The sequence below is a fragment of the Phaethon aethereus genome, assembly GCF_964289735.1.
Source record: "Phaethon aethereus genome assembly, chromosome: 15".
NCBI lineage: Eukaryota > Metazoa > Chordata > Aves > Phaethontiformes > Phaethontidae > Phaethon > Phaethon aethereus.
Genome location: NC_138591.1, coordinates 18152198 through 18179396, shown reverse-complemented (window position 1 = coordinate 18179396; position 27199 = coordinate 18152198). Strand labels below are relative to the sequence as shown.

General features: G+C 52.0%; 2 protein-coding genes across 2 annotated transcripts; both read left to right on the top strand.

Annotated features, from left to right (window-relative positions):
* Nucleotides 1-1402: 1402 nt before the first annotated feature.
* TEDC2 (tubulin epsilon and delta complex 2) lies at nt 1403-10519 on the top strand (the record flags this gene model as incomplete). The annotated part of the gene is made up of 11 exons (XM_082006799.1): nt 1403-1431; nt 1509-1607; nt 1860-1915; nt 2399-3080; nt 4539-4592; nt 4824-4946; nt 6579-6663; nt 7057-7165; nt 7394-7495; nt 7931-8142; nt 10373-10519. 11 exons carry the CDS (start codon nt 1403-1405, stop codon nt 10517-10519), a joined length of 1698 nt encoding a protein of 565 aa, XP_081862925.1.
* A 12080-nt stretch (nt 10520-22599) lies between these two features.
* On the top strand, nt 22600-23093 carry LOC309410166 (transmembrane protein 100-like; the record flags this gene model as incomplete). Its single annotated transcript, XM_082006507.1, has 1 exon — nt 22600-23093. Exon 1 carries the CDS (start codon nt 22722-22724, stop codon nt 23091-23093), a length of 372 nt encoding a protein of 123 aa, XP_081862633.1. The 5' UTR covers nt 22600-22721.
* Nucleotides 23094-27199: the final 4106 nt, after the last annotated feature.

Genomic DNA, 27199 nt, shown 5'->3' with positions numbered 1-27199 from the left:
AATTTTCAGTTTCTGTTGGAAAGTCTGTAGAAAGAAAAATCATTCTTCGCACATGCCAAATGTGCACTTTACACCTGGAAGTAGGTTGTGATGGTGACTGTGGAAGCCCACAATGGGCTGTGTGATCAATTCCATGACTTGGTTGATACATTTGTAATGTTTTATATGGGGTTTTAAAGTCCCGTCTCCACAAGTCATGAGATTCTTATCTTTTTCTCTCTAGAAAAGTCTGTGGTCACATAGCTGCAGAGAAATCATGAACATCTCAACCTGACGATTCAGCCCTCAAAGGCAAAGTACCATTTCTTTCCTGCTTTCTAAATTTTAGTTATTTTTTATTCTGCTGGGCAAAGATTTCTGCTCCTCAGCTGAACAGGCACTGCTGAGTGCCAGCTATGGGCACTTTTGGAGAACTGCACTCCACAGTGCGCCCCAGCAATAGCTGTGTTCTGACGGGATCCCAGCAGCACTCAGCTACCAACAGAGACCGCGTTAGCAACTCGGCAGCTTCCACAGGTGCAGAACTAAGCAAATTACTGTCTCCATCAAAAAAAACCCACAAGTTTGTCTCGATGCTGATGCAGACTACAGGCAGCAGGCACACTGTGCAGAGTGCAATGTCTCTATTGGGGTGCTGGACTGCCGGCCCTTCTGCTCCCCTGTGCTGGCCCAGCATGCCTGGGGACCCCACGAGGGCCTGTCCGCGGGTAGGAGATGGCGCAGGCTGCAGCACAGCCCCTGTGATGGCAGAACTTTACTCTCCAGCCTCCGTGGGCCTTGTGCAGCGGGTCCCAGGGGCTCCAGCTCCCACAGCGACGGGCACTGCGTGTTCTCGGGTGCCTCCGCCTCAGCGGCCAGCCACAGCGAAGGCCGAGAGAAACAGAATCTCCCTTATGAGACCCTCAGGAGACGGCGGGTACAAGAAGCTTCTGGGACGGGTCTGCTCCGCGAGGGCTTTTTCAGCCCCCCCGAGGCCGGCCGGCTCCCTTCAGAGAGGCGCTGCCGCGGAGGAGAGGGCAGCGCTGAGCCCACACGAGGGAAAAACGGCTTCCCCGGGTCTAAAAAGCGGGGCCCGGGGATCCCTGGCACTCGGCCACCAGCCCTGGGCAGGCACAGAAACCCCCACAGCTCGGGGCTGCGGGCGGAGCGCGGCTTCGCCGCGGCTCACCGGGGCCGCTCCCGCCCGTCTCCTCAGAGCGTCCCCGGCCGCGCGCCCCCGGGCCGCTCCCGCCCGTCTCCTCAGAGCCCTCCCGCTCAGCCGCGCGGGGACACGCCCGCCCCGCAGGTCCTGGCAGGGTGATAAGGAGCGCGGCTGCCGGCACGGGTGCTAGCGGGTTTTGCCGTGGCGGCGCGCAGACCGGCCCGCTGCAGCGGGCGGGACCGAGCCGGCCCAGAGCGACCCATGTTGCCCGCGGGCGGCGGCGGCCGGCGGTGAGAGCGGGACGGAGGCGCGCGGGCGGGCGGGCCGGCGGGCTCCGGCGGGCCGCTGACGGTGTTGGGCCTTGCAGGTTGGTGGCGGCGCTGGCGAAGGCGCTGGGCGAAGGCGCGGAGCGGCGGCGGGAGCTGGAGCAGCGGGCGGCGCGGAGCCGGGCCCTCCTGCGGCGCTGGTGAGTGCGGTCCCGGGCCGGATCCGTCCCGCGCCCCGCGGGCTCCCCCGGGCGTCCCTGCCCCGAACCTGGGCCGGGAGGGGGGCGGTGGAGCTGGGGCCACCTCGGCAGGCGGGTCCGGGGTGTCTGGTGCCGGCAGAGCGGGCGCTTGTGACCCTGCAGCCGTGTCGGGGGCCCCACGGGCCGTGGGGAAAGCCGAACCCGTCGGTGCCCAGCAATGCTGGCGCTTGGCGCTGTGTTTCTTCCCCCCAGGGGCAGTGAGGAAGATGAGCAGCCGCAGCCAGAGGCCGGCTCCAGCAATGGACATGGTAAGCGCTTCCTTCTCGGCCTGGTGTCTCCTGAGGTCGCGCAGACCCTGGGCCTGAGCGGGGTTGAGCCAGCTTCTGTGTCAGAAGTCCTTGCGATGCTCTGCATCGACTTGAAGCCCTCCTCTACTTGTTTTCTGGCATTGACTTCCTTGGTGTTATCATGGAGTTGTGCCATGGTACCCAAGGCCAGCGATGAAGTGTCTGCGGGCCCAACCGAGACATGGTGGTTGTCACTTGTTGGTGAAGGGGAGGCTGACTTGGGAGAACTATCTCCTCCTGTAACTCCCATCCATCCTGGGTATTCAGGGCTTTTGGTGAGCGTACCTGCATCCTCTTTGTAGTTGCTGTGGGATTGTGGCTAAAATACCTGCTGCATCATTCAGTGGGTTTGGTTTCCTTCTGTGGCACCTGGAAGAGCTAGTTAGTATAGAGACAAACGGGGAAGATACGGGTTTGGACCTTCAGATATGTTTTCTCTTGCAGAGAACAGGCCTTCGCCCAAGGAGCTGGAGGAGCTGGAGCTGCTGAACAAGGCCTTAGAGAAGGCACTGAAAGTCAGGAAAAGCATCTTGAAAACTCCACTAGAGACCCAGGGAGCTGCAGGAGAGAAATCTGGAGATGAGGGACCTGCTCCCAAGAATGTTCAAGAGCAGCAAGTGCCTGCATCTGTTGAGGATGTTCCTGTGACCACAAAAGTGAGAACTGTAAGCAAAAATCCTGCCTCTTTGAAGAAGCCCTCTCCATACAAGCTGAGAGCCCCGTATAGGACTGACCCAGATGTGAAAAAACCGCAAAGGAAAGCCCCAGCCAGATGTGTTTCTCAAGGTCTCAGGACAGCTGAGAAGAGCTCCTCAAAAGGGGTGGTTTGCAAACAAGGAAGGAATCGTAGGACAGCAGCCAGTGCCAAGGACCGAGAGGCCTGTGCTGCAGCTGAACCCCAAAAGACACCTGGCTTGTCCAGATCTGCCCTGAACGAGCCGCAAAGCTTTCCCATAGGGGATTCAGCTGGGGGAAAGAACTTAGTAGCTACTGGCAGGCAGCTCTTTGATGCAGAGAAGAAAAGTTGTGGTTTCCTGGGAGAGTCCATCAGAAAGGAGGACCCTACAACTAAGGGTGCATTGGGAAGGAGCACCTCACCTCAGACAGCCACCCTTCAGGAAAAGGGGTAAGTGCTGAGAGTGGGCATCTCTGTCTTGTTCTGCTTGATACTGACTAGCACATCTGCAAAGCCTGGTCTCTTCTACTGCTCTGTAGAGCCCAGCTGGGTTTCACTGCTCCTCAGGTCCTCCTCAAGAGGAAGGATCCTTTACAGCTTAAAAGCCTTTGTTGTTATTGAGTAAGTGTTTTCATTTTAAGGGCTTACTCTTGGATGGTTGGGACTTTGAAAGTCTTAATTTCATGGCCCCCTGTGACTGTTTTGGAAAGCTGTCTCTGTAGAGCTTTCTTGATACTTGCCTCTGAGTCCACTTTCTATTATAGCTTATTGACTGATTGATTTTACACCATGATAATACATAATGCATGAATTCTCGCTCTATCTCTCACATGCCCACTGCTGTTTGGAGAGATGGCATCTGGTTTTAATGCTATTCCCTTTAACCTGTAAGATACTGCCTGTAACTACACAAAATCAGCATTGACTAGAACACAGTTGTTTCAGCTGTTTGGTGTAGGAAGAATTATGAAGTGGATGTTACTGTGATCCTCTGTGGAAAATGGCAAAATAATACTTAGAAGATTGGCTTTGCATTCAGACCATTTTTAAATTTAATTGGTTTAAATTTTTTTTTTAAATACTTGTTTAAATACTTGCTATATTCTTTTCTGTGTAGTCTTTGCTTTAAAAAAACAGTGAGGTTTGGATCTGATACATGCCTGTACCTGGAAAATGTTGAGAAATAGTTCTCAGCTGCCACATCCCAACTCTTGTGTTTGTGCAGGGAGGATATGGTCGCTGTTCATGTGGTGTTGGAACGGACACAGGCAGTTGCTGAGGGAACAGGAATCTGGATTCAAATGTTTATTTACTTAAAATCCCAACCTTGGTCTTATGTTCATAGCTTGCATGGGGCTAGCTATAACTGCCAACCCACATGCTTTTGCAATAACAAGTTAGGGTTTATTCTGCTTCGGGGCTAAGGCACATATTCCCAGCAGAAGCTGAAATGTCCCTTTCCCATTTCTTTGTGTGTGATATGGTGCTAAGCAAAGCTGCCTCGTCATGCTCAGGCATGGTATGGGAGGTTACGGCAAGATAGGGAGGTTTGCGCTCATATCCTCTAGCGATAGACTTTCTTGAAGATGTTGTTTCTATGTCTGTACTCTGCCTTGTCAGGGCTTTGCTCCCAGCTTCTCGCCTTGGATGAACCTTGGATGGCTGGTAGTAGGATGTGGCAGCTCTCCCAAGCCAGCTCAGTGATGCCTGTGGAAATGAATGAGCAGACTGATCCTCCTTCCTTGAGGACAGGCTGAAGACAGTGGTGGATTCAATCTGCATAGTCGTCGACATTTTCCACTACAGCTGAATTAATTACAAATTTAGGCAAAATGTCATTTTCTCTATGTGAAGACAAGGCTCTGCTGCTCTCTGGCAGTCAGGATTGATGCTTCTCTTGTTTTGTAGATGCCAGCTGAAGCTCCCCCTTCCCTACAGAAAAGCCTATTCCAGGAACCACAGGTAGGCCCAGTCTGATCAGTCCAGAGCGACTCTCTGCTTAAGGGCTGTGAGGAGGGGTCAGATCGGGGAGGCAGGGCTGGTTTGGGGGTCACGGGAAGGCACTGACCCAGCAGTGCGTGGGGCCTGAACTTGGAGCAGGAGTCATCATCCAGTACAGCATGTCTCTGGAAGGCTCTTGCTGAGGATATGTTTTCATCTTATTCTAGCCACTAGTGTTACTTTTGTTTTCAGAGTGCTAATCTGTGTTAATCCCCAAATTGTAAAGGTACTGGCATGCTTTGATCATGGGTTTAACAGTGCTGCAGAAGTCTCTGCTGATACCGTATACTTGTTGAAGGCAGGAAACCGTGTGGGGTGGGTGCAATCAGTTTCCCACCTGGTTGCTGACCTGAACCCCTCTGCTGGGACGCCTCTCTAGCTGGAAGCACTGCGGCTGTGTGCATTGGAGGCCGATTCCTGATGAAGAACTCTCTTAGAGCCGATTACAAAGTTACTACACCGATGGCGCAGGTGGCTGAGTTTCTGGTGAACGCAGGGCTCTAGTCCATTCTCCAGCCCTCTGGAAGCGTTTCCCACCACTTCCTTTGCAAAAATCTTGCTACGGTTCAGCAGACTTTTCATGATGTGGTTTGTCCAGATATTAAGCTTAAACCGAACCTTAAATCTAGCTATAGCTCCTTGTTCTACCCTCAAGAATTCCCCCTCTTCTTGGGAACTGTCATTTATCAGATACCAATTTGTCAGTTGCCCTTCAGGGAGTTGTAGAGACTTGATTCTCTTAATTTTCACTTGTAAATTGAGCCTTTCAGAATCCTAATCACTCTGGTGTGATTTTACACTCTTCACTATTACTTTTAACTCTGTGACAGACTGAAAATAACATTTGCTCTGAGGATCCCTTAGAGAGAGAATGCATCTTGCCTGGTAACTTCTGTTCTTTTTTGTTCCATTAACTTTGCTATTTCTTTGCGTAACTAATTTCTGAAAACTGCACTTTCTACTGTGATTTAAAAGATCCATTTGGATGGAGAGAAGCCACGTGCACACTTAGGTTAGGCCGTCATGCACTGCATAACTATTTTAAGCTTCCTCCTGATGGCTCTCACTTATTGCGGCAGGTTTTGGGAGAATGGCTGGTATGAGCTGGCTCTTTGAAGCAGTCCTTTACTTAAAGGATATTATGGGCACTGTGCATCAGTGTGGATGTTGAACTCCATAAGTGGAATGCACCCCTCTGGTAGTGCTATTATTTGTGTAACGTGTTCCTTTAAAAACTGGACTCTGATACAAGGTCCTGGCTAGCTAGCTCATGTTACTGTCCCTAAACCTCTATTTTGTGTCCCTGGTGTCACTGGATGCACTGCTGTCATGCTTCTTACCAAACACACCACTTTGTCCTTTCAAAAAAAACCAAAAACAAACAAAACCCCCCCCCACCACACAAGAAAACATTAAAGGGAGAGTCCTCAGGAAGTTTGACGTGTGAAGAAATCTCTGTGCCAAAAGCTAGGGTGAGAATTTGTCCTGTCTGTTGTACCCTAGTAACTCCTTTTTGTACACATTTACTAACAGAGTAAATGTATAGAAATGGAAGTGACACTTGCACCTCAAGAAAGGAAGGGAAGTTTTGTTTGTTTGATAAAAGCATAGGTAGGGCGATGCAGCAGAATTACTCATGTGCTGCAAGTTCATGTTCTGCTTATAGAAATGTGTTGTCTCTCTTCTGCTGGCTGTAAATACTTTCTGTCAAAACAAATTGAGAGCAATAACATAGGTGTTTTTCAGCATCTGATGCTTTCTGCAGGGTGTCCTTGTTGATCTGATACCAGCTGTCAAAAATGAGGGGGGAATGGCTAGAAAATAACCTGTGAAAATGAGGGGTGAGGAAGATGCTTGTATTTGAAGTGCTGATAGGTCATATCGGTGTGTCACAGCTGGTACAGCGGAGCGTAACCCCTCCACCTCCTGCCCCTTTTGAATTTTCAGGGCATGGGAGAGATGTCGTCTCTGCCAAACAAGTGCAGATGCAGCAGCTGCGAGGAACCGTTTTATAGAGAGGATCCAGACAACTGTATCCTTTCTCAGCTCACCGTCCCCTTCCACGTGCACGTGGTGCGGTACAGCAGTCACCGGGTGCATTTGCTCTGCAGCATGCTCCCATCTGGAGAGACTTATGCCTCCAATAACAGGAGTTCAGGCTGGGTCTCTAGGAAGTGTTTGGGTTTGTTTTTTTTTTTCATAGCGCAGCTCTTAAGCAGTCATGAAACTTTTGATCCAGACAAACAAGGCCACAAGGCAAACATGCTGTACACAGCTGTGCTGTCCTCCTCTTCCCCCTGCGGTGCCACTTCATGGGCTGCTCGCCCTCTGCCTCTGCCCCTGATTCCAGCTGGCCTGGCCCAGGGCTCGGGGCAGCACACAGAGCTGCTGGTGTGAAACCTTCCTTAAGCTGCTGCTGTTTGAGTTCTGTTCACCCATGCCAACCTTCAGTCCTGCGGAGATAGAGGAGGAATTAAAGGTCCTCCAGGATGTCCCCTGCCTTCTGAGCCAGTATGTGGAAGCTGAGCCTGCAGGTAAGGAGGAAAAAGAAGTGGAGGGGATAGAAGGTGGAATAAGAATGATTTTGGTGGGCTCCAGTTCCATGTGTCTTGTGTTCTTGGCATGTGTTGGATGTGAGTGACAGGAGCATTCTCTGCCTAAAATGAGGGCTGGTGAACCCAAGGCCATTTCTAGAAACTGGTATTTTGGGGGAAGGTTTCAGTACGCTCATACCTGCTGGTTTTCCTCTGCTTCTCGTCTAGATCATCCCACTCTGCAAAGAGAGTATGAAAGCCTTCTAACCTTGGAGGGTTTGCAAACCACAGTTTCCCAGTGCCTGCATAAGCTGCAGCTTCTGCGAGCAGGTGAGCCAGTCCCTGTTTTTGTAGTCGGGTATGAATGTGGCCAGCTGTGCTTGAACAGTAGTTTACCATCTGTGCGCAGAACACTGTGGACCAACATAATTTTTCTCCTGGTTATCCTTAATGGTAATGTAGCATGTGAAATTACCTGGTGGCAAACAAAGCCGTGGTATCTGTCTGCCACCCATCTGCGCTCAGGAGAGGCTTGGGAGTTTTAACTGCTGCAATTCAGGAGGCCTGGTGAGGGAGCTCTTGAGAGATGGGGAAGGCTGCATGCCATGGCCTAAGATGTCCTGACTGTGCCATGTGTGAGGAGCTTACCCTGACTAATACAATGACATTAGCTGGGCATTTCAGACAGTAAGTAGATAACAAATTCTGCAAGTACAGATTTAACTTGTATAGTTCTGCCTCCTGCCAATTCTTTCACCCTGGCAGCCATGGAGTCCCAGATGAGGCTGCGCCCAGAGTGCACTGGGGACGTAGGAAGCTGCTCTCCAGCCTGTGTTCCTCCCTGGGGACAGATGTGTGACAGTGCAGGCGTGCTGGCTGTGCCTCTCCTTTGTTACTCCAGTTTCCAGGAGCTGAGAGACCTGTTTGCCTTGAAGCTGCAAGTGTCAATGCTGCACCAAGAAATTGCCTTACAAAAGGTGAGCCTTTAAAGGTGTTAGTGCTCCTGGGGTAGGGCAAGAAAAGGGCAGCTGTGGGGCAACAGCTGGCATATGGGGTCTTGATGGGGGAGCAGCAGCACAGCAAGCACTCGCAGTGGCGTTTGTTTATGCCTTATGTCCAAAGCCCATCAGTGCCTTGCTTATTTTGTAGATGAATGGACGTACTTTCGTGTTAAGGCCAGCACAGAGACCTTTAAATGTCTGTCCCTCTCCTGATAAGATTTTTTCTTTTTTTAGCTACTCCTGAAAGTTTTTGGCAGTGGAGGATGTTGGTAATGCCTGCAGACCCCTTTTGGCAGCCCTTTGCAGTCCCATTAAGGCACCTGCTCTATCATTCTCTCCTGTGTGACCTCCAGCTAGTGACCTGCTCCGCTGTCTGTTCCTTTCCTTTTAAATCTCAAACCACTGTGCTGCTAATCTTAACTTTATTATTCTGAGACTGCCTGCAAGAACACGATAGGAGGTCAGTCTCTCCACCAGCCAGAGCAGAGTGCTTGCTGCACGGGGATCATTCCTTCTTTTCAACCAACAGCAGCAAAGGGCAGAGAGGATCTGTGAAATCACATTTACTCCTTTGACCTAACCTTTGCTGTTGACCTGAATGATAGAGGCTTTGGAAAAGCCATTTTTTGTAAGCCAGGGAAGAGTTATTCATAACTGGCAGCACTCCTCCCACTGGCTGAAGATAGATTGCTGCCTGTCTTCAAGTGGGACTTTAGTGCTATAATCCTGAATTATGGGTTGTGAGGTTTTCGACTTTTATCTGCCCAAAATGAAGTGGGGACCAAAGCCTGCTGCCTGATGCTTTGTTGAGTGACTCAATTTCCTCTGCACTTGTATCTAAATAGGTGCTTTGTGCTGGGTGAGCTGTGAGTATCTGAAGCAGCTCTGTGCACAGCGTGGAAGATAGGTGAAATTCTTGAGACGGGTGAAGTGAACGAACTTGGTGCAAGATAAATACCCTGGCAAAGGATGTACCTGTTTCCAGGTCAAGCCTGTCCATTGCTTTTCCATGGAGGAGTGCTGAGAATCGTAGAAAGTCCTGGTAGCTCTTAGCCTGTCTTTGATGGTGAAGGCCTGTTTCTTCTATTCTTATGCATCAGGAGCAGACTAGGCAGGTGGAAGAGAAGGGGCTTCCTCTTAGGAAGTGGAGCAGTGTAGCGCTCTTTCATGTGCCAGCTCTCTTCTTGGGTAGCTTTCATGTTTGCAGCTCTTTACTCTTCCCAGAGATTAGTAACTGTGTCCTGTTTCCCTGTCCCTGTGCAGAGATTTATGGAGAAAAGGGAAGGGAACTCCCTGCAGATGCCCTGTACTCTATTCTGTTTAGATCTTCCTTTGTTTCCACTGCTGAAAAATGCTTTGAGGGAGGTGACCGACGCATGCAGTTGATTGTCCACTCTTCTCCAGGGAAGGCAATGTGTACAGTAGGCTGTGTGAGTTTTTAATGTGCAGACTGCTCAGACTTCATTAGCTGATGCCAACTGAAAAAAAAAAAATCCCAGGCGGAATTTCTGAGCAATAATTTAAGAATGGGGCACTAAAGGCTAACTTCTGTCCTTTGACTGTCAGCTCACCTGTGCCTGCGTTGTCAGTCACAGTCATAATCCCAGAGTTTTGTGCTGTTAATTACGCTGTGACAGGCCACTGAGTTGTTTGAGAGCATGGGCTGAGATCACAAGCTAGGCTTAATAAACCAGAGGCCAGGCTGGGGAACGTTGGACAGCTTTAGCATCCCCTGTAGCCTGTGCTGCTGGGGAGGCGTGCAGCTTTGTTCTGCTTAGGCTGGATGGAGTTGGCTGCTTGCCTGTCTGTCTTGGATTAGTGACCCAACTGGGAGGTGACAGAACAGTCATAAGTGAAGGGTTGAACTTATTGGGTGAATAAGCACTTCACTGTGTGGTTGCAGAGCTGAACCAACGTCAGCTTCAGCTTCTCGCACAGTGCTGATCTCAGCCCAGTGCTGGGCCATCTTTGCACAGAGGAAATGTCACTGCTTTAGGAATGCTGGGTGGCTGCTGGTGTACCTCATGAGCGAGAGGATGAACAACTCTGCCTTTGTTAAACATGACAAAAGAAAACATCTGTCTATCAATTAGCAGTCAGTCATATTGCTCTGGTTAGATTTCACTTGTTATGCAGCCGCTTCACTTCATGGAATCCTGGGAGTGCATGCTGGCTCTGGTGACATGTCTCCTTTGCTTTTGCCCAGGTCATGATGGCAGAACTCCTGCCTGTCCTGGAGTCCAGGCTCTACCCAGAGGCGACTGCAGCTCAGCTGTATCGGGCGATTTACACGCAGCTCTGTGAAGGAGGCAAGCGATTCCCTGTCCTGGTGAGAGATGAGCTGGCAGACTGATCTGGTGGGAACCTCCTACTTGCCATTCACATAACCAGACACAGTTTTAAGCAATAAATCTTTTCTACTAACTTTCTTTACTCTGCTTGTTTGTCCAACTAAATTTCAGGTGTGGGGTTTTTTAATTTTATTTTATAGCACCTGCAAACTTGGAGGTTTTGTGAAGCCCCTTCAGGGCTTCTGGGACACTGCTTTTGGCTTTTCTTCCAAGGTCTGTCTCTCCGGCTAGCTTTAGATACTTGACCTCCTCAGTCGTGACACTGCGCTCCTATATGCGGAGCATGTAGCAGGCAATAAAACGTGATTTGTAATGCTCAGATAGCCGCAGTAGGGTGGGGCACAGCGTTCCAGCATCTGAAAATCTAGAGAACCTGAGCTGCTGCTTCCCTTTTACTCTGTTTGCCAGTTGGCATATAACCAGCATTATAGTGGTCACTGTCTAATATTCACTAAGTGTTTTCATTGTGGACACCCACAGTGGTCCAGGCCACATGCAGAGGTGCCTCTTGTGGAACTACTCTGGTTTGCAGGTCCCTGCTTTGAGCTGGGCTGGTGCCTGGACTGCTGTGCAGCTGGAGCAGTCCCTTCTCATCAGTCACATCGCTGCTCAGTTCAGAGCCCCTTCACGACTTGCCAGGGTCTTTTGTAAGGACTCACACCTAGCCTACGACTGAAGTATTTTTTGCTGTGTCATCTTACCTGGTGATTGTGCCGGAGGCAGCAGTCTAAGAAGAGCAGGGCTGCCTGCACTTGCAAGATGTCAGGGAATCTGGTGCGGCTGGAAGGAGCTGGAAAAGCAGCCCAGTAGATGGCACTCAGCCCTTTGCATTCCTGCTGAACCTGTGCTGGTGGCTGCTGGAGGAGCAGCCTTCCAGAGGGGATAATACAATGTCCTGCCTGGCTATGGAAAACACAGATTCTGTGGCAATTCTGACCTTATCACCATGGGGAAAATTCCAGTTTCCTTTCCTCCTGCATCTTAGGTTTTTACTTGTAATGCCCAAATCCCCTGGCATTTCTAGGTGACAGCTGAAGCAGTGCTTTAGTCACGTGGAATACCTCTGCTTGGGAGCACTTTGAAGCCCATTTAGGGAAGGGCCACTGAGTACCACTGCAGCCTTTTTACAGCTTATTACAGTTTGACTTGTACCACATCTCTTAGCTGGACTAGGACAGTTTGCTTGGGGGCATTTAACTCTTAGCAGTGCTGACAGTGGTCATTATTTTTTCCTACTTTTTTTTTTCAAGGGCAGTGTTAGTTGTCTGTCTAGTCTGAATGTTTGACCCTTTCTGACATGCAGAACTCACTGAAAATCATCCAAACAATAGATGAAAATCAGCATCTCTTACTTTCACTTTTTTTTTAATTGCCTTGCATTCAGTTCTTTGTAGATGGTATTTGATTTCCCATGTTGTCTGCAGGGTAGGAGTTTGTTACCTTCTTTCCTGCTGCAGTGTGCAGAGGAGTCCTATGTGGGTTACATCTTCATGGTCTACAGGGGAAACCATGCTCTTGTCAACAGCACTGGAGGATTACAAGGTATTGATTAAAGGGCTGCTCATAGGAGCAAACACTGCCTCCTAAATGAACATGGTCATATGCCATGGGCTTTAACATCTGCATGTTTGAATTTTAGAGATGACAGTTGGTATTGTTAATTATCGTGCTGTTATCCATAACTTGGGTCTGTAAGCACTGCATGAGTCATGGAGCATCTGCTTCTTTGTGCAGAGCAGTCCAGTGTAAATTGGCAGTAACTTCACTGCCTCAGCTAGGACTGGATAGGTGTGAAAGGACTGTGTAAAAGAGACTGAGCCTGCAAAAACGGGTTTGCAGGGCTTGTTACAAGCTCAGAAGGCAAGCTGACACCGTGGGAGGGGTGCAGAAGGGGAGCACAGCTCCCAGTGGATTGACTGGCAGGTAGCTGAGTTGTTTTGTGCCTCTGGGTGCAGTGTGGTTTTATTACTCTTCCTACACCATGTGAGAGACATTTTGTAATTTTCATAAACGTGTAAGACTAAATCATTTGAATGACTCACTTTTTCAAATGAGTCTTGTGCTATAGCAGAGAAAAAGATTCAATAGCAACTTAACTCAGTGGTTGAGGGGGTCTTTTTCATTATAGAATGTGCCGTTGTTATAGAAAGAAATTATGCTGGTACGTCAAATTGAGATGAGAAAAAACAGACAAAAGGTAGTATTTGAGATGCCAGGGGATAGTATTACAAAAATGCAGGAGATGGGCAGTATATTTGAAAGTGATAGATAATATTAGTGTTGTGCAGACACGAGCTGGGACAAAGCATGGTGAGGGTCAGGGAGGATTGGCAGCTCCTTATTCCTTCTTTGTTCCCTACAGTAGAGTCTTAAGGTGTTTGTTTTTTCACTACTGAAGGATGTGAAGCTGGATCCCTTGGGAGGACACGGGGGTTTTTTATTTTCTTTCCAAAATCTGTGACTTTAAGCATTTCCAGCTGCTACGGTTTATCTTTTCCACCAGTTTCCTTCTTTACTTCTCCTCTGCAACTTCTCCACTTACTGTTTTTGTTTTTGCAAATACAATGGACTGCTGAGAAGACATAGACAGTGCTGCTGTTGATGCACACTGCAATCGATAGACCCTTTCATAGGATTTCATACACACTAGTCATCTTTGGTTAGTTCAGGATGTTCATCTTGTTGAAACCTTCCCAGGGCTTATCCTGCAGATGTTCTCAGATATGCCACTAGGTGCTTGCTACAGCTCCCTCCTTGGGAGGTGCAGCATGTAGAGACTAAACAGCGTGGCTTTAGGGATATTCTCCATCTAAAACAGAAATCATTCGAGTCTTGGTTAAGAAAGAAGGCAAATCTCAGCAAGAGAGGTGTGGAGGAACATCCTGCCTCTTCCAAAGTTTTTGAGGGGGTCTAGCAGTGTGAGCAGTGATGGAGCATGACTGCCAGTGACCTGCTGAAATGATTGCATATACAGCCTGGGGCGCAGGGTCCCACCTCTGGGGCAAGGGTGGGAAGGACTCTCCAGCCGTCCGGCCCAGCAGCATGGGTTACGGTTTGGAGAGGCAAAACCAGATGAACTGTATGAGGGTTAAGGGAATCCTGCCAACGAACAGTTTAAGATGGTTAAGTATTGAACTGGGCGAAAACTCCCAGCTCTCCCCGTAGGTGACAAATTTGCTGTTGGTGTTATTTTCCAAATGAGCTTTCTGTGAGCTCCAGAAAGCAGGTTACTTAATTAAAACACTGTATGTAGTCAAGTCTGAAGCATGAACACTTGAATTGGCACTTGTCAGGCAGCGTGTGCTGTCGTGCCAGTTGAGGGTTTATGGAAAGAGCAATGATGCTGAAAAATGCTGAGACAGAAAGCTTGTATTTGTAGTAGAAGTACTGGGGAGAGGTGTATATCCTCCACACGCATCTTTCTTTTTTTTTTTTTTTTTTTTCTTCTCCTCAAATTAATCTCTCCCTGAGTTGCAGAATTCAGCGTGAGCTTGGGTGTTCCAGCTGAAGCTTTGCTGAGAAACCTTGTCTGCTTCTGATAAATCTGAAAGTGATGTTGTTGGGATACATGTAAGTGCAAAGCACGCCACGCCGAGGACGCTGAACGTGGGTAACGCAGGATGCGTAGTGCTCCTCCAGACTGTCCCAGGGTGTCTAATTCTCGGTATGCTGTAAGTAACGAGTTGGAAATGCTTTAATAGCCTTGTGAAAGCCAGGAGAAGGGGCCAACATGTATTTTTTGCAGGCAGGCAGCCAGTTCATGGCTGCGCATTTCCAGTCCTGAGTCCCATCACCAGGTGGGGTCCCCGAGATGCTGTAGCAGATGCTGAATCTGACACCAGTAGCTCTTCACTTTTAATCTGTAAAATGGAGATTGATACCATTTCACTTACTCGCTAGCTTGACTTTGCCACATCTGTGCTCTCTGGAGCAAGACCTCTTGTTGTTGTGGGTTTTTTTAAGCATATACACTGGGACTGGTGCAGTTGATGTCTGGTTTCACTGTTAGCTTCCAAGTCCTCCTTCACTTCCATTAAAAACAACCTCCCAAAACAAAAACCCAAATCATGACTCAGTCCAATATGAAAACAATTCATTAAATAGGTATTAAAATTCCCATTATCCACCATGCAGATCGAATACTGGTTTTGTAACATCAAAACCGCCATCCAGAAAAGATCTATCGTCTTGTTTTTAACTTGTGAAAAAAAAAGGGCTTTAGCTTTGTAATCAAGAAAAATCTATTTCTTGTTAATTAATCTGAGCCCAGTTAGCAAGAAGCAGGCAGGAAGCAGTGTGCCATGTACGCCAGGGTCTGGTAATGGGAGGGGAGGGAAAAAAATCAAAAGCGAGTTTTGAACTGTAATTTCAGAAGGCGAGAAATTACAGCACTGGGCTATTTAGGCAGGCAAACGGAGATGTTTGACTTATTTTTAGACAGAACAAGAAAGATAATCAGTGGATCTGGAGTTCAGATAGGAAAAAGCAAATAGAAGCAAGCTCTGAGTCAGTGGAGGAGACTGACCCTGGAGAAAAGCCTGTCTGAAGTCTTCCCTCCTGGTTTCTGAGAACACAAACTCCCAGTTGTGTTAACGCCTGCCGGTTAGGCTTTTTCAGTCCTTGCATATTATAGTGGGAAACAATTTATTGGTCTCATTTTTTATCTCTGGTTTAAGGAAAAGAAAACAAGGGAGACAATGCGCATGTTCAGGTCAGTGAGACTTCAGAGCGGGGTTGCTTTATGCAAATTTATGCATATGCTTTATGCAGCACCACAAATTTAGTTGCTTTGTAAATTATTTCACTGCACCTCTGTAGCACCTCATCATCCTTTTTGCTCTATTAAAACTATTGCACCCTATCTCTTGATGCAGCTGGCACAGTCTTGTAGCTTTGGAATTTAGAAGTGTGTGTTATCTGAGGATCTCGCCCTTTCCTTCCCTGCCCCCTGCTTTGGGTTCTAAATTTCAGATCATACAACACTTCTCTCTTTAGAGATGAAGTCTTTTACAGGAGGTGTTAGGAGTAAATCTTGCTTTTGAAATTGTTGGGTGGCTGTGGATGCCTATTGCCTTGCATGACGGCACTGAGCTCCCACTGCCTTCAGGAGGAATTGGGTATTTGGTACCAACCAGGCACGTGAACGCACAGAAGAAGAGAGCACAAGAATGCTAATTAAAAAATAAAATAAAAAACCAAACCAAAACAAAAACCACCCCACAACCCAGGCACAAAAACTACCTTTAAAAAATATTAATGAAACCATAAACAGTCTACAGTGCTTTAATTACAATTGTGTGCTGGCTGTGTAATGAGACAGAATTCAAATTACTGGAGCGGGGATGAATCAGGCATAGTGTTTTTTATATTTTAACAAGTTTGGGCATCATATAAATTTAAACATAACCATGTGGTTCTGTGAGACTGAAAGGCTCACTTTTAGTGTTATTAGGAAATTGGGGGTGTCTGGCAGATCCTTGCAACCATTATCAACCTTAACCACCTAGTTTTGTCTAGGAATAACTGCTGTTTGTCAGGACCAATCACTACACAGTTCTGGAGTCTTCTTGAGGGTGACAAAGGTCTCTGCAGTGATCGTGTTGTCCTTGTAAAAGCAAACCCACCAGTTTTAATGGAGTTATTTGAATGAACAAACCATTAATGATTTGAATCAAATGTGACTACGACTCCCTTCCTCCTAGCAGCACGAGTGCCACGGTCTCCATTTACAGAGAGTAATTTAGAGGTTTGCTTATGACAATGCAAATAATGTTATTTTGTAGTTTGTTTTTTTTTTTTTTAAGCACTAATTACAGTAAAATAGCTGCTTCTAATGTACTAGGTGTATTTCTTATCCGCTAGCCTTAAAACTAGTGTGCGTGCCCTATGAGTCAGACTAAGCTCTGCTGGCGCCTTGCCCAGCTCTCTGGGCAGCGCCTGCCCAAGCCTGGCCACGCACGAGTGTCCGGAGCATCTTCTTTGGGGGCAGAGGACGTCAACAAAGCTGTTATGGATCAGCTTTTCTCCTAGTTAGCAGTTTTTTCCTCTTTCTGCGTCGTTATCTCGTTCTCGGTATTGTTTGTATTGAGTATCTGCACTGGTCTAATACGGGATAATGAGCTGATGGGTGACTGGAGAGGAGCAGCAGAAGGCACGAAGGGAGGTCTGTACGTGCTCAGCCTGGACAAATGTTGCACAGCGCTGGGAAGGAACGTAGCTACTGCCGGGCGGGTGATATAATAATTCTTTTCCATCTGCTCCTATCTATATTTGAATCCACAGGAAAGCATTCTTCTTGCAAGATGCATGAATCTCTAATTTCAAAAGCCGTCCCTGTTTCGGAAGTTCCTTTGGCAGGCTGGCGCTGGTTTCCCCGCCTGTGCTGAGCAGTCAGCGCTGGGAGACGCTCCAGTGGGGCTCACCACGCAGCGTAATGACACGGACCCAAAATAGCAGGGCGATGTCACCTGGCAGCTTGTCACTGTTGCCAAAGTCTTTGTTGGAGTGGATCGAGGTGACACTTTGGCTGCTATTTTCAGACCCACACTTCCTGATGACCGTTGCCTCTTTATTCCCCCGCTTTATTTATTTATTTTTCCTTTTGCTGAATCATAGACCTTGAAAATACTTCTTAGGTCACCAGAATCCAAGATTGTGCCTCCTGATTTATTTTGCTGCCTATTTCCCAGTTTTACATGGCACACAGTAACTTAAAGTGCACTACGAGAAGCCACCTGTGGTTCCTTAACACAGCTTTCCTGCTGCGTGAGGAGTTTCTTCCCTGTTCTTTATCCCAAAATTAATGGAGCCACTCAAAACTTAACACTGTCTTTGTCAGGGTTGTTTCCACGGCCAGGCGCGGCCACGGTGTGACGGCAAGCGCTGGGCGACCGTGCAGGCGCTGCTGCGCGGCGCAGCTCAGAGCATGCGCCTTGCACTGCCGGTGACAGAGGTGGCCGTGTCCCCCGGCACCGCCGCTGCGTCCGGTAAATCTGGATGTCCCTGCTGCTTCTCCCATGTCATTCCTACCACCCCCCGAGTTTGGAGCCTTTTCGCACTTCAGAGCCGCCCCTCCCTATTAGGGAGCTTTTGTCAGTCCATGGAATGGGTATGGTCAATGGCTGTATTTAATGGTTGTATTAAAACTGTTGAAGCTGCAGTCAAGAGCTCAGAAAAAACCACAGTCCCAGGTGGCCGCTGTGATTTGGACCATCTTTGTGGTTACTGATGCCGTATTCACCGGCTCTCGTTTCACTGCAACTCTTTATTGCAGTCAAAGTTTGTTTATCGCGGGAGGATAGTTGTGCAATAAATAGTTACTTGATATTTCTTGCCCTAGTATTAATCTGGTGTGTGGCACTTGCGTGAACTGTACCATACCAGCCAAATAAAGGCAGAATTATTAATTTCTGCACAGAGCCACAGGAAAAAAAGCCTTGTGGGGATGTCATAGTTCTTACAAACTAGTGTGGGTTTTATTTTTTTTACGGTTCCTCTGTGTGATAAGTCAATACATGTGGTCTCTTGGCACTTAGTTTTTAAACAAGCAAGGGTCACTTGTTGAGAGCACGCTTCTCACAGACTTCAGGGCTGCCATTTGCTGGATTTCTACAACTCGGACCCCAGGATATTGAGCTGTGCGTCCTGAAAATGAGAAACAGTGTGGGCATGTGTATTATTTCTTTGACTAGCACAGGGATATATGTGAATTGTGAAACAGAGGCTTATCTTTGATAATCTTTACCCAAAGGTGTCATTTGCCCTAAGATACGGTGTTTTCTGTTCTTGTTTCCAGGCTCGTTACCTCCTTGTTTCTGGGAAAAAATAAGGCATAATTCCTTCATCTGCAAACTCTGTGTTCTACACAGTCTTACTAGCTCCAGGACACAGGCGCAGGGCATCCTGTGTGGATGGATGGACCAGGACCCGTACTGAGCAGCAAGTGTGTGCGTGTGGGTGTCTGCATCCTGGCCCTGCGCTCTTTATTTTAGCATTTCTGTGTGGTCTCCAAATTATTTTGGCGCTCTAACGTCTATTTTGACAAGTTGATGTTAGTGTCTCTGGTTACCCATGTAATTATGGACCTCCACCATGAAACACCTTCCTCCTGCCTGTGCAGAGTGCTGGGGACACGGATCGCCTCCCGCACCTTGCTCCTCCTGGGCTTGCCTGGTGGTGGCCAGCATCATACTTGATTCTGGGCTTTCTTACTTCAAAAATGGAGTAATTAATCTGGTTTAGAGGGATCCTGGGTTCCTCATGCTTTCACACTTCAACTCTGTTTCCCTCCTAGGAATCTGGATTTCTTGCTCCAGACGCAAGCTTTCCGTTGCCCACCAAAGCCATTAACCCTCTCTGCTCTTTCTCTGTTCCTCTGAAACAGAAGTTTCTGTTTCCAGGTTGTTCTTCTTTCCTTCCCGCCGCTCTTTGCTGTGGTCCTGAGAGCCAGGCTCCAGAGCCTCTCCCCCATCCGAGGGCACCGCAGCCCAGCACCAGGCAGCATCCCCGCCGCAGGGAGGGCTCCCGCCGCCCCATCCATCACCCGGACGGGTCAGCACGGTTCTTGTGGCTGTGGGTCAGCACGGTCCTTGTGGCTGTCTGTCTTCGTAGGGGGGTGTCATCCGTCTCGGCTCCTGCAGCGTGACTCATCCAGTCCCAGCTGCGCTCTTCTCTCCTCCCGTGGGAAGAGGGAGGAGGACGATGCACGCGAGTCTCTATTTCTGCTATGAAAATTACACCCTTAACGTTAGTCGCAGAAGGAGGAGCGTGGAGGGAAGGAGCTGCGGGCCCAGGTGGAGGAGCCCATCAGCCCCACCGAGGGGGAACATTCGGTGCCCTCCTTCCCCCCAAATGGGCTCACACCGTGCAGCCCAACCTGAAGCCTCTTCCTTTCTCCTTTAGCATGCTTGTGGGCTTTCTAGAAATCTGCCGCTAAATCAGCAGTTTGCCCAAATTTAGCCTCTTTGAATGGAGAAGGGCAAGTTCATCCAGCTACTTACTACATGTGAGTACGAGAAGTTTCCTGGAGGTGACCCTGTCCTGGCCGGAGCCCTGGGCAGGGCTGTCCTGGGCCCGCTAAGGCTTTTTGCTTTTCCTTTCAAACCAGGGGCAAAGCCAGCATGGCTCCGTGATGTGCAGCTCTGCTATCTGCTGGTTTGGTACTTACAGAACAAATCTCTTTTAAACCGTCTCTGGAGTTTTAGAGGGTCGGACACGCAGGCAGCGCTGCCTGCTGCTGCTTTGGAAACACTGTCGGGTGAGCTGCGTCTTGGTGTATATATGGAGGAGTTTGATATATGCGTCTGTACGTGCATATGTAAGTGTACATATATATGTTTTACTCCCATATAATTTTAAGCAGCTGTTAACACAGCTGCGGGCGCAATGGTTCGTACCAAGGCGGGAGCTGCCCAGGGTTGCTCCAGCAGGATCATGTCGGCGTCATAGAGTCAAATGTTCACATTCATCACAGCTCAGAACTTGAGATGCATTAAAACACCGAGGTTTTCTAGCCAGTGGGTGCTTGTTTTTGTCACCTCCTGCTCTTTCAAGGCCAGTCACTGCTCTTCAGCACCGCTCGGAAGACCTGCAGAGCTGTCAGCCCACGCATGCCGTCACGTTTCGATGGAAGCCAAGCGTCCTTCCCACCCCGCGGGAGGGCAGCGCAGGCAGGCTGCGTTGGCAGCAGCACCCTCTCGGGGGGATAGGGCTGTATTTAGGGGTGTCATCACATCACAGGCTTCTCGAGAAGCAGCTTGGAAAGGGGCCCAGTACCAGGCTTGTCGCCGGGGTGTTGTCTTCCAGACCCTGCTCTCGGCAGCAGCTGAACTATTTTATCAAGGGTTCAGCTTAGGGTAAATGCACAGAAGATTTTTAAGTTTGACAAAGCTTCACGAAACGGAAGACGGAGCTTGTAAGGGGAAGTATCTAAAGAAGGCAGGGTTTGGCCCTTGCTGCTCAAAGGGCAGTGACCGGTGGGCTTGCACTGCTCCTCTTCCCCTCGTAACGAGCGAACGGGAGAATAAATAACAGAACTTCTCAGGTTTCAGCGCACAGTGTGCTGCACCTCTGCCTTACCTGTAGTTCTCTTCCAAGTGCTATCTATTTATTGCATAGCCAGAGCCTCCGTGCTCGGGTCCCCAGCGTCCTGGGGCAAGATGGGAGGAGCACGAAGCCTCCCTGAAATCTGGGCATGCACCCCACACCTGATCAGCCTCCGCTTTTGTTATTTATGGGTCTTATTTAAGAAGCTAGAGGCAAGGAGAGCTCTTGCGGACCCAGCCCCCTCCCTTTTCAGGCCGACAGGTCTCGTGCAGCTTTCCAGACCAAGCCTGGGGAGCGGCGAAGGCTGATCCAAACCAGCTTTATTCTCCCACTTCCCTGGAGTGGGATGATTTCCCCAGGGAGGCTGTAGGCAAGAGCAATGCCCACAGAAAAGGGGAGGATAATGTATCCTGTGTTCAGACTAATGCCTAAACCTTCCTTTTCTCCTAAGTCAGGCCCATCGGCTCTTCTGCTTCTCCAGCTTCTCACCTTCCCACAGAGCTGCCCGCTTGCTGCACAGCTCCGCTCCCACCACAGCGTGGATTTTCTCCGTTAATATTGGCTTCCTCTCAGCTGGTGCAGAAACGCAGCTGGGCCCCATCAGCTCTGGGGAAGCTCTGACCTGGGAAAGGCTCCAGGTCTCTTACGTTTGCTGCGATAGCTCATTCCTTTCCTCTCTCCTTCAGGAAAACCAATTAAAAAAATCGGTGCTGGAGAAGCGAGTGGAGATGGGAGCTGTTTGTGCCAGCTCTGTTCTCGGTATCTCCCTGATCCACTCACGGGAAAGGTGGCACAAAAAGATTTTGCCCACAAAAATAAGTATCTGGTGCTGGTCAGAGCTGGGCAGGAGGCTTCTGTGCTTAACCCTCTCCAGGCTGTTTACATCTCCATCCCTTCTTCCTCTTCCTCCTCCTCCTCCTCCCTGCCTGGGAGCCCCAGGCAGCTCCATGCTGCGCTGGGCGGCATTGCTGGGCTCTGCTGTGCTTTGCCACGTGCTGCGGCTGCTGTTGCAAGCGTGTGATCCTGCGCTGGAGCAGGCTGCAGAGCCAGCATTACCTACCTGTACGTAATATTGCTGTTTAGAAATAATTAATCTTGATATTCCAGACTTGGGCACTGCAGGGAAAGGAAGCAGGGAGCGTGGTATCCGAGGGGCCGTGGCGGGTACGGTGCCGGTTCCCGGAGCCTGGCCCCGTGGGACACACTGGCTCCCTTTCCCGGGCGAGCTGTCCTTCCTGTGGCTCTGCCAGTCCCCTCCCGCACCAAGCTGCCTTTCAGCATCCTGCCCTCCTGGCTCTTACCGTGCCACTGCCTTGCCTGGACGGTGATCATCCCAAATACTCCCTCACCTCTCCTCCAGCCCCTTTCTTCCCAGGTCCCCTGACTGGTCACCCCGTGTCCCCCCAGTGCCACTTCCAGCAGCGTCCCACCACCTTGGTGAGACTCAGCCTCGAGCCTTCTCCAGTCCAGCCAGCATCCCCAGTCCATGGGCAAGGTCCTCCAAGCCCTGTGCCAGGGGACGAAGCTGGCAGGGGGGGACATGAGAGGAAAGAGCAACTTGGCAGGAGGTGATGGCATTGGCACTGTGCAAGGAGGAGTTGAAGGGGCTCTGTGGAGTGGCTGGAAGTCCTGTTCCTTTGGGGTTTCGCTGCCCGTGGGGCTGCCTGAAGTGGTTGTTGCAGCAGCGTTGCCCTGGGTGGGCTGGGGGGAGCAAGGGGCCGTGGGCAGCCACACCAGCTCCCCTGCCCCAGCGCTCCCTGGCCGGGAACCGGGCTGGCAAAAACAGATGCAAACTGCAAAAACACATCCCAGGAGTGATCCCAGCTGGGCTGCAGGCAGCTGCCTGCCCAGAGCCCGAAACAGTTAACAGGCAGCGAGGCCGAGCCGGTCCTCCCACCAGCATGAGCTCACCGCCGCCACCGCCAATCCTTGCTCCGTCTGGCAGCAAAAGAGCCGGGAGGCAAAGCTGGGAGCGAGAGCAGCGCAGCGAGATCCCAGCCCGTCTGCACCGAGGCACCTCGAGCCACCCGACAAAGCCGACCATGTAGGATCCGGCCTCTTCCCTCCATCACCGGCACGGTAGCGGCTCGTGGTGGGACAGCAACCCACGTCCAACCCACCTGCGCTTTGCGCTGGTTGTTCCTGGTTTTTCTTGCCAACATGATGGGCTGCAAGTCCAACTCACTCACTTGCCTGCAGGGAGGAAAACCAGGGCTGCCGCTGGCCACGGCCACCGACTCCACCGCTACGCTCAACAAGCTGGCCCTGGCCACGGGGGGCACTGAGAAATCCTGGTACCGCTGCATCTTCCCCTTCGGCATCGTCTCCGTGGTCATCGGCGTAGCAGCGACATGCATCACCTTCACCATCAATGGCCCGCAAATGGACATCGCTAAGGTGGTCTCGGTGGCCACCTTGATCTTTGGGGTGGGCCTGCTGGTGGCCGCCTACGTGTGCTGGCGGGCTAAGCGGGAGAGGCAGCGGAAGAGGCAGCGCCAGGAGCCCGTCTCCTTAGAGCAGGGAGCCCTATGACCCGGGCTTGGGGCAGAGGCTCAGCTCCGCCCGGAGCCCCCTGCTTACGCCCCCCCTCCGCCCAGCGCCCCACGGTAGAGGGGCGACAGCACCGGCTTTGTCGCACCCAAGGAGGTCCGGACCCTGCGCAAGGTCAGCTCGCCGTCATTCCCCACACCGCCACCGGTGCCCGGCCACCCCGCTCCCCTCAGGGGGCAGGGGCAGCCCCCGGCCACGCGGCAGGATCCCTCCCTCCTGCCTGGGACCGGCGCGGGAAGAGCCCGGAGCGTGGCCCAGGGAGCACCTCGCCGTGCACAGACCCGCCGCCCGTCCCCGCCACGCACCGCCCTGCAGCCGGCAGCCGCAGCGAGGCCACCGGAGCGCTGCTCCGTCCCAGGGGATGCCGAGGCTGCCCAGCAACCCCTGCTCGGCGTCGGAAGAGCCCAGCGTCACTTCTGTCCTCTTGTGTTTTTCCTCTGTTGCGAGGACCCTTGTGACTCAGGACAAAGGGAGTTTCAAAAGAAACTCGCTGGGTGCCGGGAGCGCCTGGGGAGGTGCGGGGCAGGCAGGGGCGCAGGCGGGGAGCGCCGGCAGCAGGCAGCGAACGCCGGCGCTTGAGCGTGGCTGGCTTGGCACGCGAATCCCCGGGGACAGCGTGGGTGACAAGGGGAGGTCGGGAGCGGAGCGCAGCGGGGAGGGCGGCGGACCTCGGCACTGGCCGGGGGGACGTGGGGAGCGGAGGGTCTCGGGCTGGGCAGCCCCTGCGGGCAGCGGCTGTTGGGCGTTTGCTGTTCATGGCGTGGCAAGCGGAGGAGGAAACCGGGCTCTTTCTGTCACCGTGCGGGTGAGCCAGCCTGAATCCATCTCGGGGGACAGGTCCCCTCAGGGCGGGTCCATCTGCCTGGGATGCCCATGGAGAAGGGGCTCGTGCTGTGAGCTCGCAGCGGCATCCCCCAGCTGTGGGAGTCTGAAAGCCATTCACTTGTTGGAGAAGGAGCTGGAATTGCATTAAAAAGGAGCAAATACATTTTTACCACTTTTTTGGAAACGAAGTGCCTGCTCCCATTCTTTGAATTTAGCTTTGAGCTCTTCACCCTAAAAATTAAGCGTGAGACGCGGGCACGGGGTCCGTCTCCAGAGGCTGTCGGAGCAGCACCTCTGCTCCGTGCCCGGCTGCGGAGACTGCGGCAGAGCCCCGTGCCCCGGGCTGGTCCCACATTCGGAGGGGCCTCCCAAAACCAGCCCAGCCCTCCTCTGGGCTCCTGCATGACCGGTGGCCCTGCCAAGAGCTACAGAGAGCAGCCACGCTCCCGGCCGCTCGGCAGCTGGAGGCTTTCCATGCACAGCACAAGAGAGTGAATAAGGCCAAAAGCCGCAAGCGAGGGCACGCGGGAGGAAAGCCGAGCTCGCACCGAGCGCGCGGGAGCTGGGGCCCAGCACCCTCCCGAGCGCGCCGTGCCACTTGCCACCCTCCCTCCCAGCAGCTCTGCCCCGACGGCTCTGCCCCCGTCATTAGATCACGCTCTGCAGCCGGAGGAAGCCCCGGGAGCTGCTGCTTGCTGCAGCCTGCGTGGCCGGGAGCCACCGTGTCCCGGATACCGGGATACTGGGAGACCGGGACACTTGGAGTCCCGGTCCTGCAAAGTCAGGTTCAAATGCCCATGGGGTTTGGGAGGTTCGGAGACAGTTTCAGCCCCAGCTCAGACCGAAGCTTTACTTCCACGCACAGTTAGGAGACGGGGCGGTGCTACCGAGGCCAGCCCAGCTCCGCAGCGGCTGATGAGTTCAGCAGGCGTCGAGCCCGGGCTGCGCTTCGGAAGCCTGGTTGTTGCTTCAGGGTGTCTCTGTGTCCGAAGTTCGTGGTTTCAGCCTACCCCAGGCTAAGCAAACCAGTGGTTTCCAACCTCGGAGGCTCAGCGGTGTGTGTCATGGGGGATGCTCAGCAAAGCACTCGGCTACTGAGAGTTGGAGATGCCAACTCAGTTTTATTTTTATTATTATTATTATTATTATTATTATTATTATTATTATTATCACCACAACTTTTTTTTTTCCCCCTTCTTCTTGCTGTAAGTATTGCAGCAAACGGGTTTGCGGCTGCCTGCAAATTCCTCTGCTCTCCCCTTGCTCATCACCACCGCCTGAAGCTACCGGCTGAGCCATCAGCCCCGCTCCTAATCCTGCCAAAATTTGTCTTGCTTTTAAAGTGCTCAGCCCTTCTCCCCCCCCCCCCCCCATCTGAGTAGGATGCAGGGATGGGTTGACCAGGTGTACCCAAGGAAAGCCTTGCCAGCCAGCCCGAAATCGCTGGCGTCGGGCCCCATGACATCACCCCCTTTTTGATCTTGAAATCTGGTTCCCCAGCGCCGAATCGCCTCTCTCCTGCTCCCAAAGAGCTTGCTCGGGGCGGCTCTCGGCCCGGCAAGGTGAAGCCCATCCCGGAGGGAGCCCGGATGAGCTGGAGTGCTGACCCAGCCCAGACCTGTGCTAAAAAGTCCTGTGCAGGCTGATATTTTCTTTTGTTTCTGTTGAAAGCTTGACTGGATTTGATTTCTGCAGGAAGATGCACGCACACACTAAATCCCTCCTGCAGTGGTTTTGTTTTCATGGACGGAGTCCAGCGAGTTCCCCTGCGGGGCTGTGGCCGCTGCACGCACTGGTTGAAGGGCAAATCCTAGAGAAATTCATCTCCTTAAAGAGCACCGAGTGATTATTTTCGGCTGCCGGAATAGGTGGCCAGGAAAGTTACACCCTGTTCGGCAAAGAAACTGGAAGGAAGAAGGTAAAAGGACCCACATGGTCAGTCCTCGCTGACGGAGCACCCAGCTCTCCGGGGGTCCGAAACTTGCCACCCTGCTGGCACCACCCTGTGTTGCTCTTCCTCGGGCAGCGCGGGACGGAGCCGATGGCTCTCCGTGTGCTGGCAGCCCCCCCCACCTCACCCTCACCCTCACGTCCGCGCTGGTGGTGTTGCCGTCATGTGGGAGCTTCCTGGCCGTAGCCGTTCCCTTGCCTTTGCAAGCTGGGGAGGCTCCGGGGAGCATCCTGCCCAGGCTCCCGCCCGGGCATCCCGCCTGGGCATCCCACTGCACGCCACAAGGCGGTTCCGTGGGGCACGGTGCCCGCCAGCCCCCCTCTGCGCCGGGTGCGCCGGCCCTGGGCACCGGCGGCAGAGCGAAAGGCCGGGTCTCCCACCCGAGCGCCGCCGGCAGGGCAAGGTGCCTCACTCGGAGGCCTTGTCGCCCGAACCCGGCGGCCGAGGCGTCGGCGCAGGAGCTTGCGGTGGCGCGGCCAGCCGCATCCGTCCGTCCCTGGGAAGCTGGGAATCGCCCTGGGAAGGCAGCGCTGCAGCTGTCTTGTCGCAGCCTGGGGCTAAGAGGCTCTTCGCCTGTCGCAGGCGAACCGAACCAAAAATGAATAAACCCGTAAAGCTCGCTCAGACACCAGCCTTCATCTGCTTTGCTTCCCCCGCGCGCGCGGGGAGCCCGGCGGGGCCCGGCCGCGCCGCCCCGACGCAGCGCTGCCCGGGGGGCCTTGCGCCCTGCAGAGGCCTCGGCTCCCCCGGCAGGCGTTATTCGGGCAGGGCGGACGGTTCAAGGGCCGTGGCAAGACGCCTGCTTCCCAAAGTCATGCCTCAGCAGAACCGGCCCCTCGCATCGCGCCAGCACCCCGCGCCAGAGGCTGCTCTTCCCGCGTGAAGGGGATATTCTCTTATTCTAAGGCCCCCGGACTTGCCTCCGGTGACAGCCCCCCCAGGGTTTTCTCCGTAACAACAATGTCCCCATTAACATGACGGCGACGTGCCCTGTTTCTGCCAGATCCGCCCAAACCCGCCTTCGGTGCTGAGCGGGATGAAAAGGGAGGACGCGGGTTTAGTTGCATCAAAGCCAAGGGTTAGGAATCGTTGCTGCCAGATTGGGAACAGTTACAAAGGGGAAATTTCAAAATAAAAATACGCGTCCTCAAAATAAATCCGCCGTTAGCGTCTTGTCTTAGCTGGCACGCGGGCCCGCTCCTGCTGCCCGGGTTCAGCTGCACAAGCTGGAGGTGGAGCCGCGCGGGCCAGACCGGGCTGCGAGCTCCCGCCGGGGGTCCGGGGGCGGCCGCAGGAGGAGGCGACTCTGCCC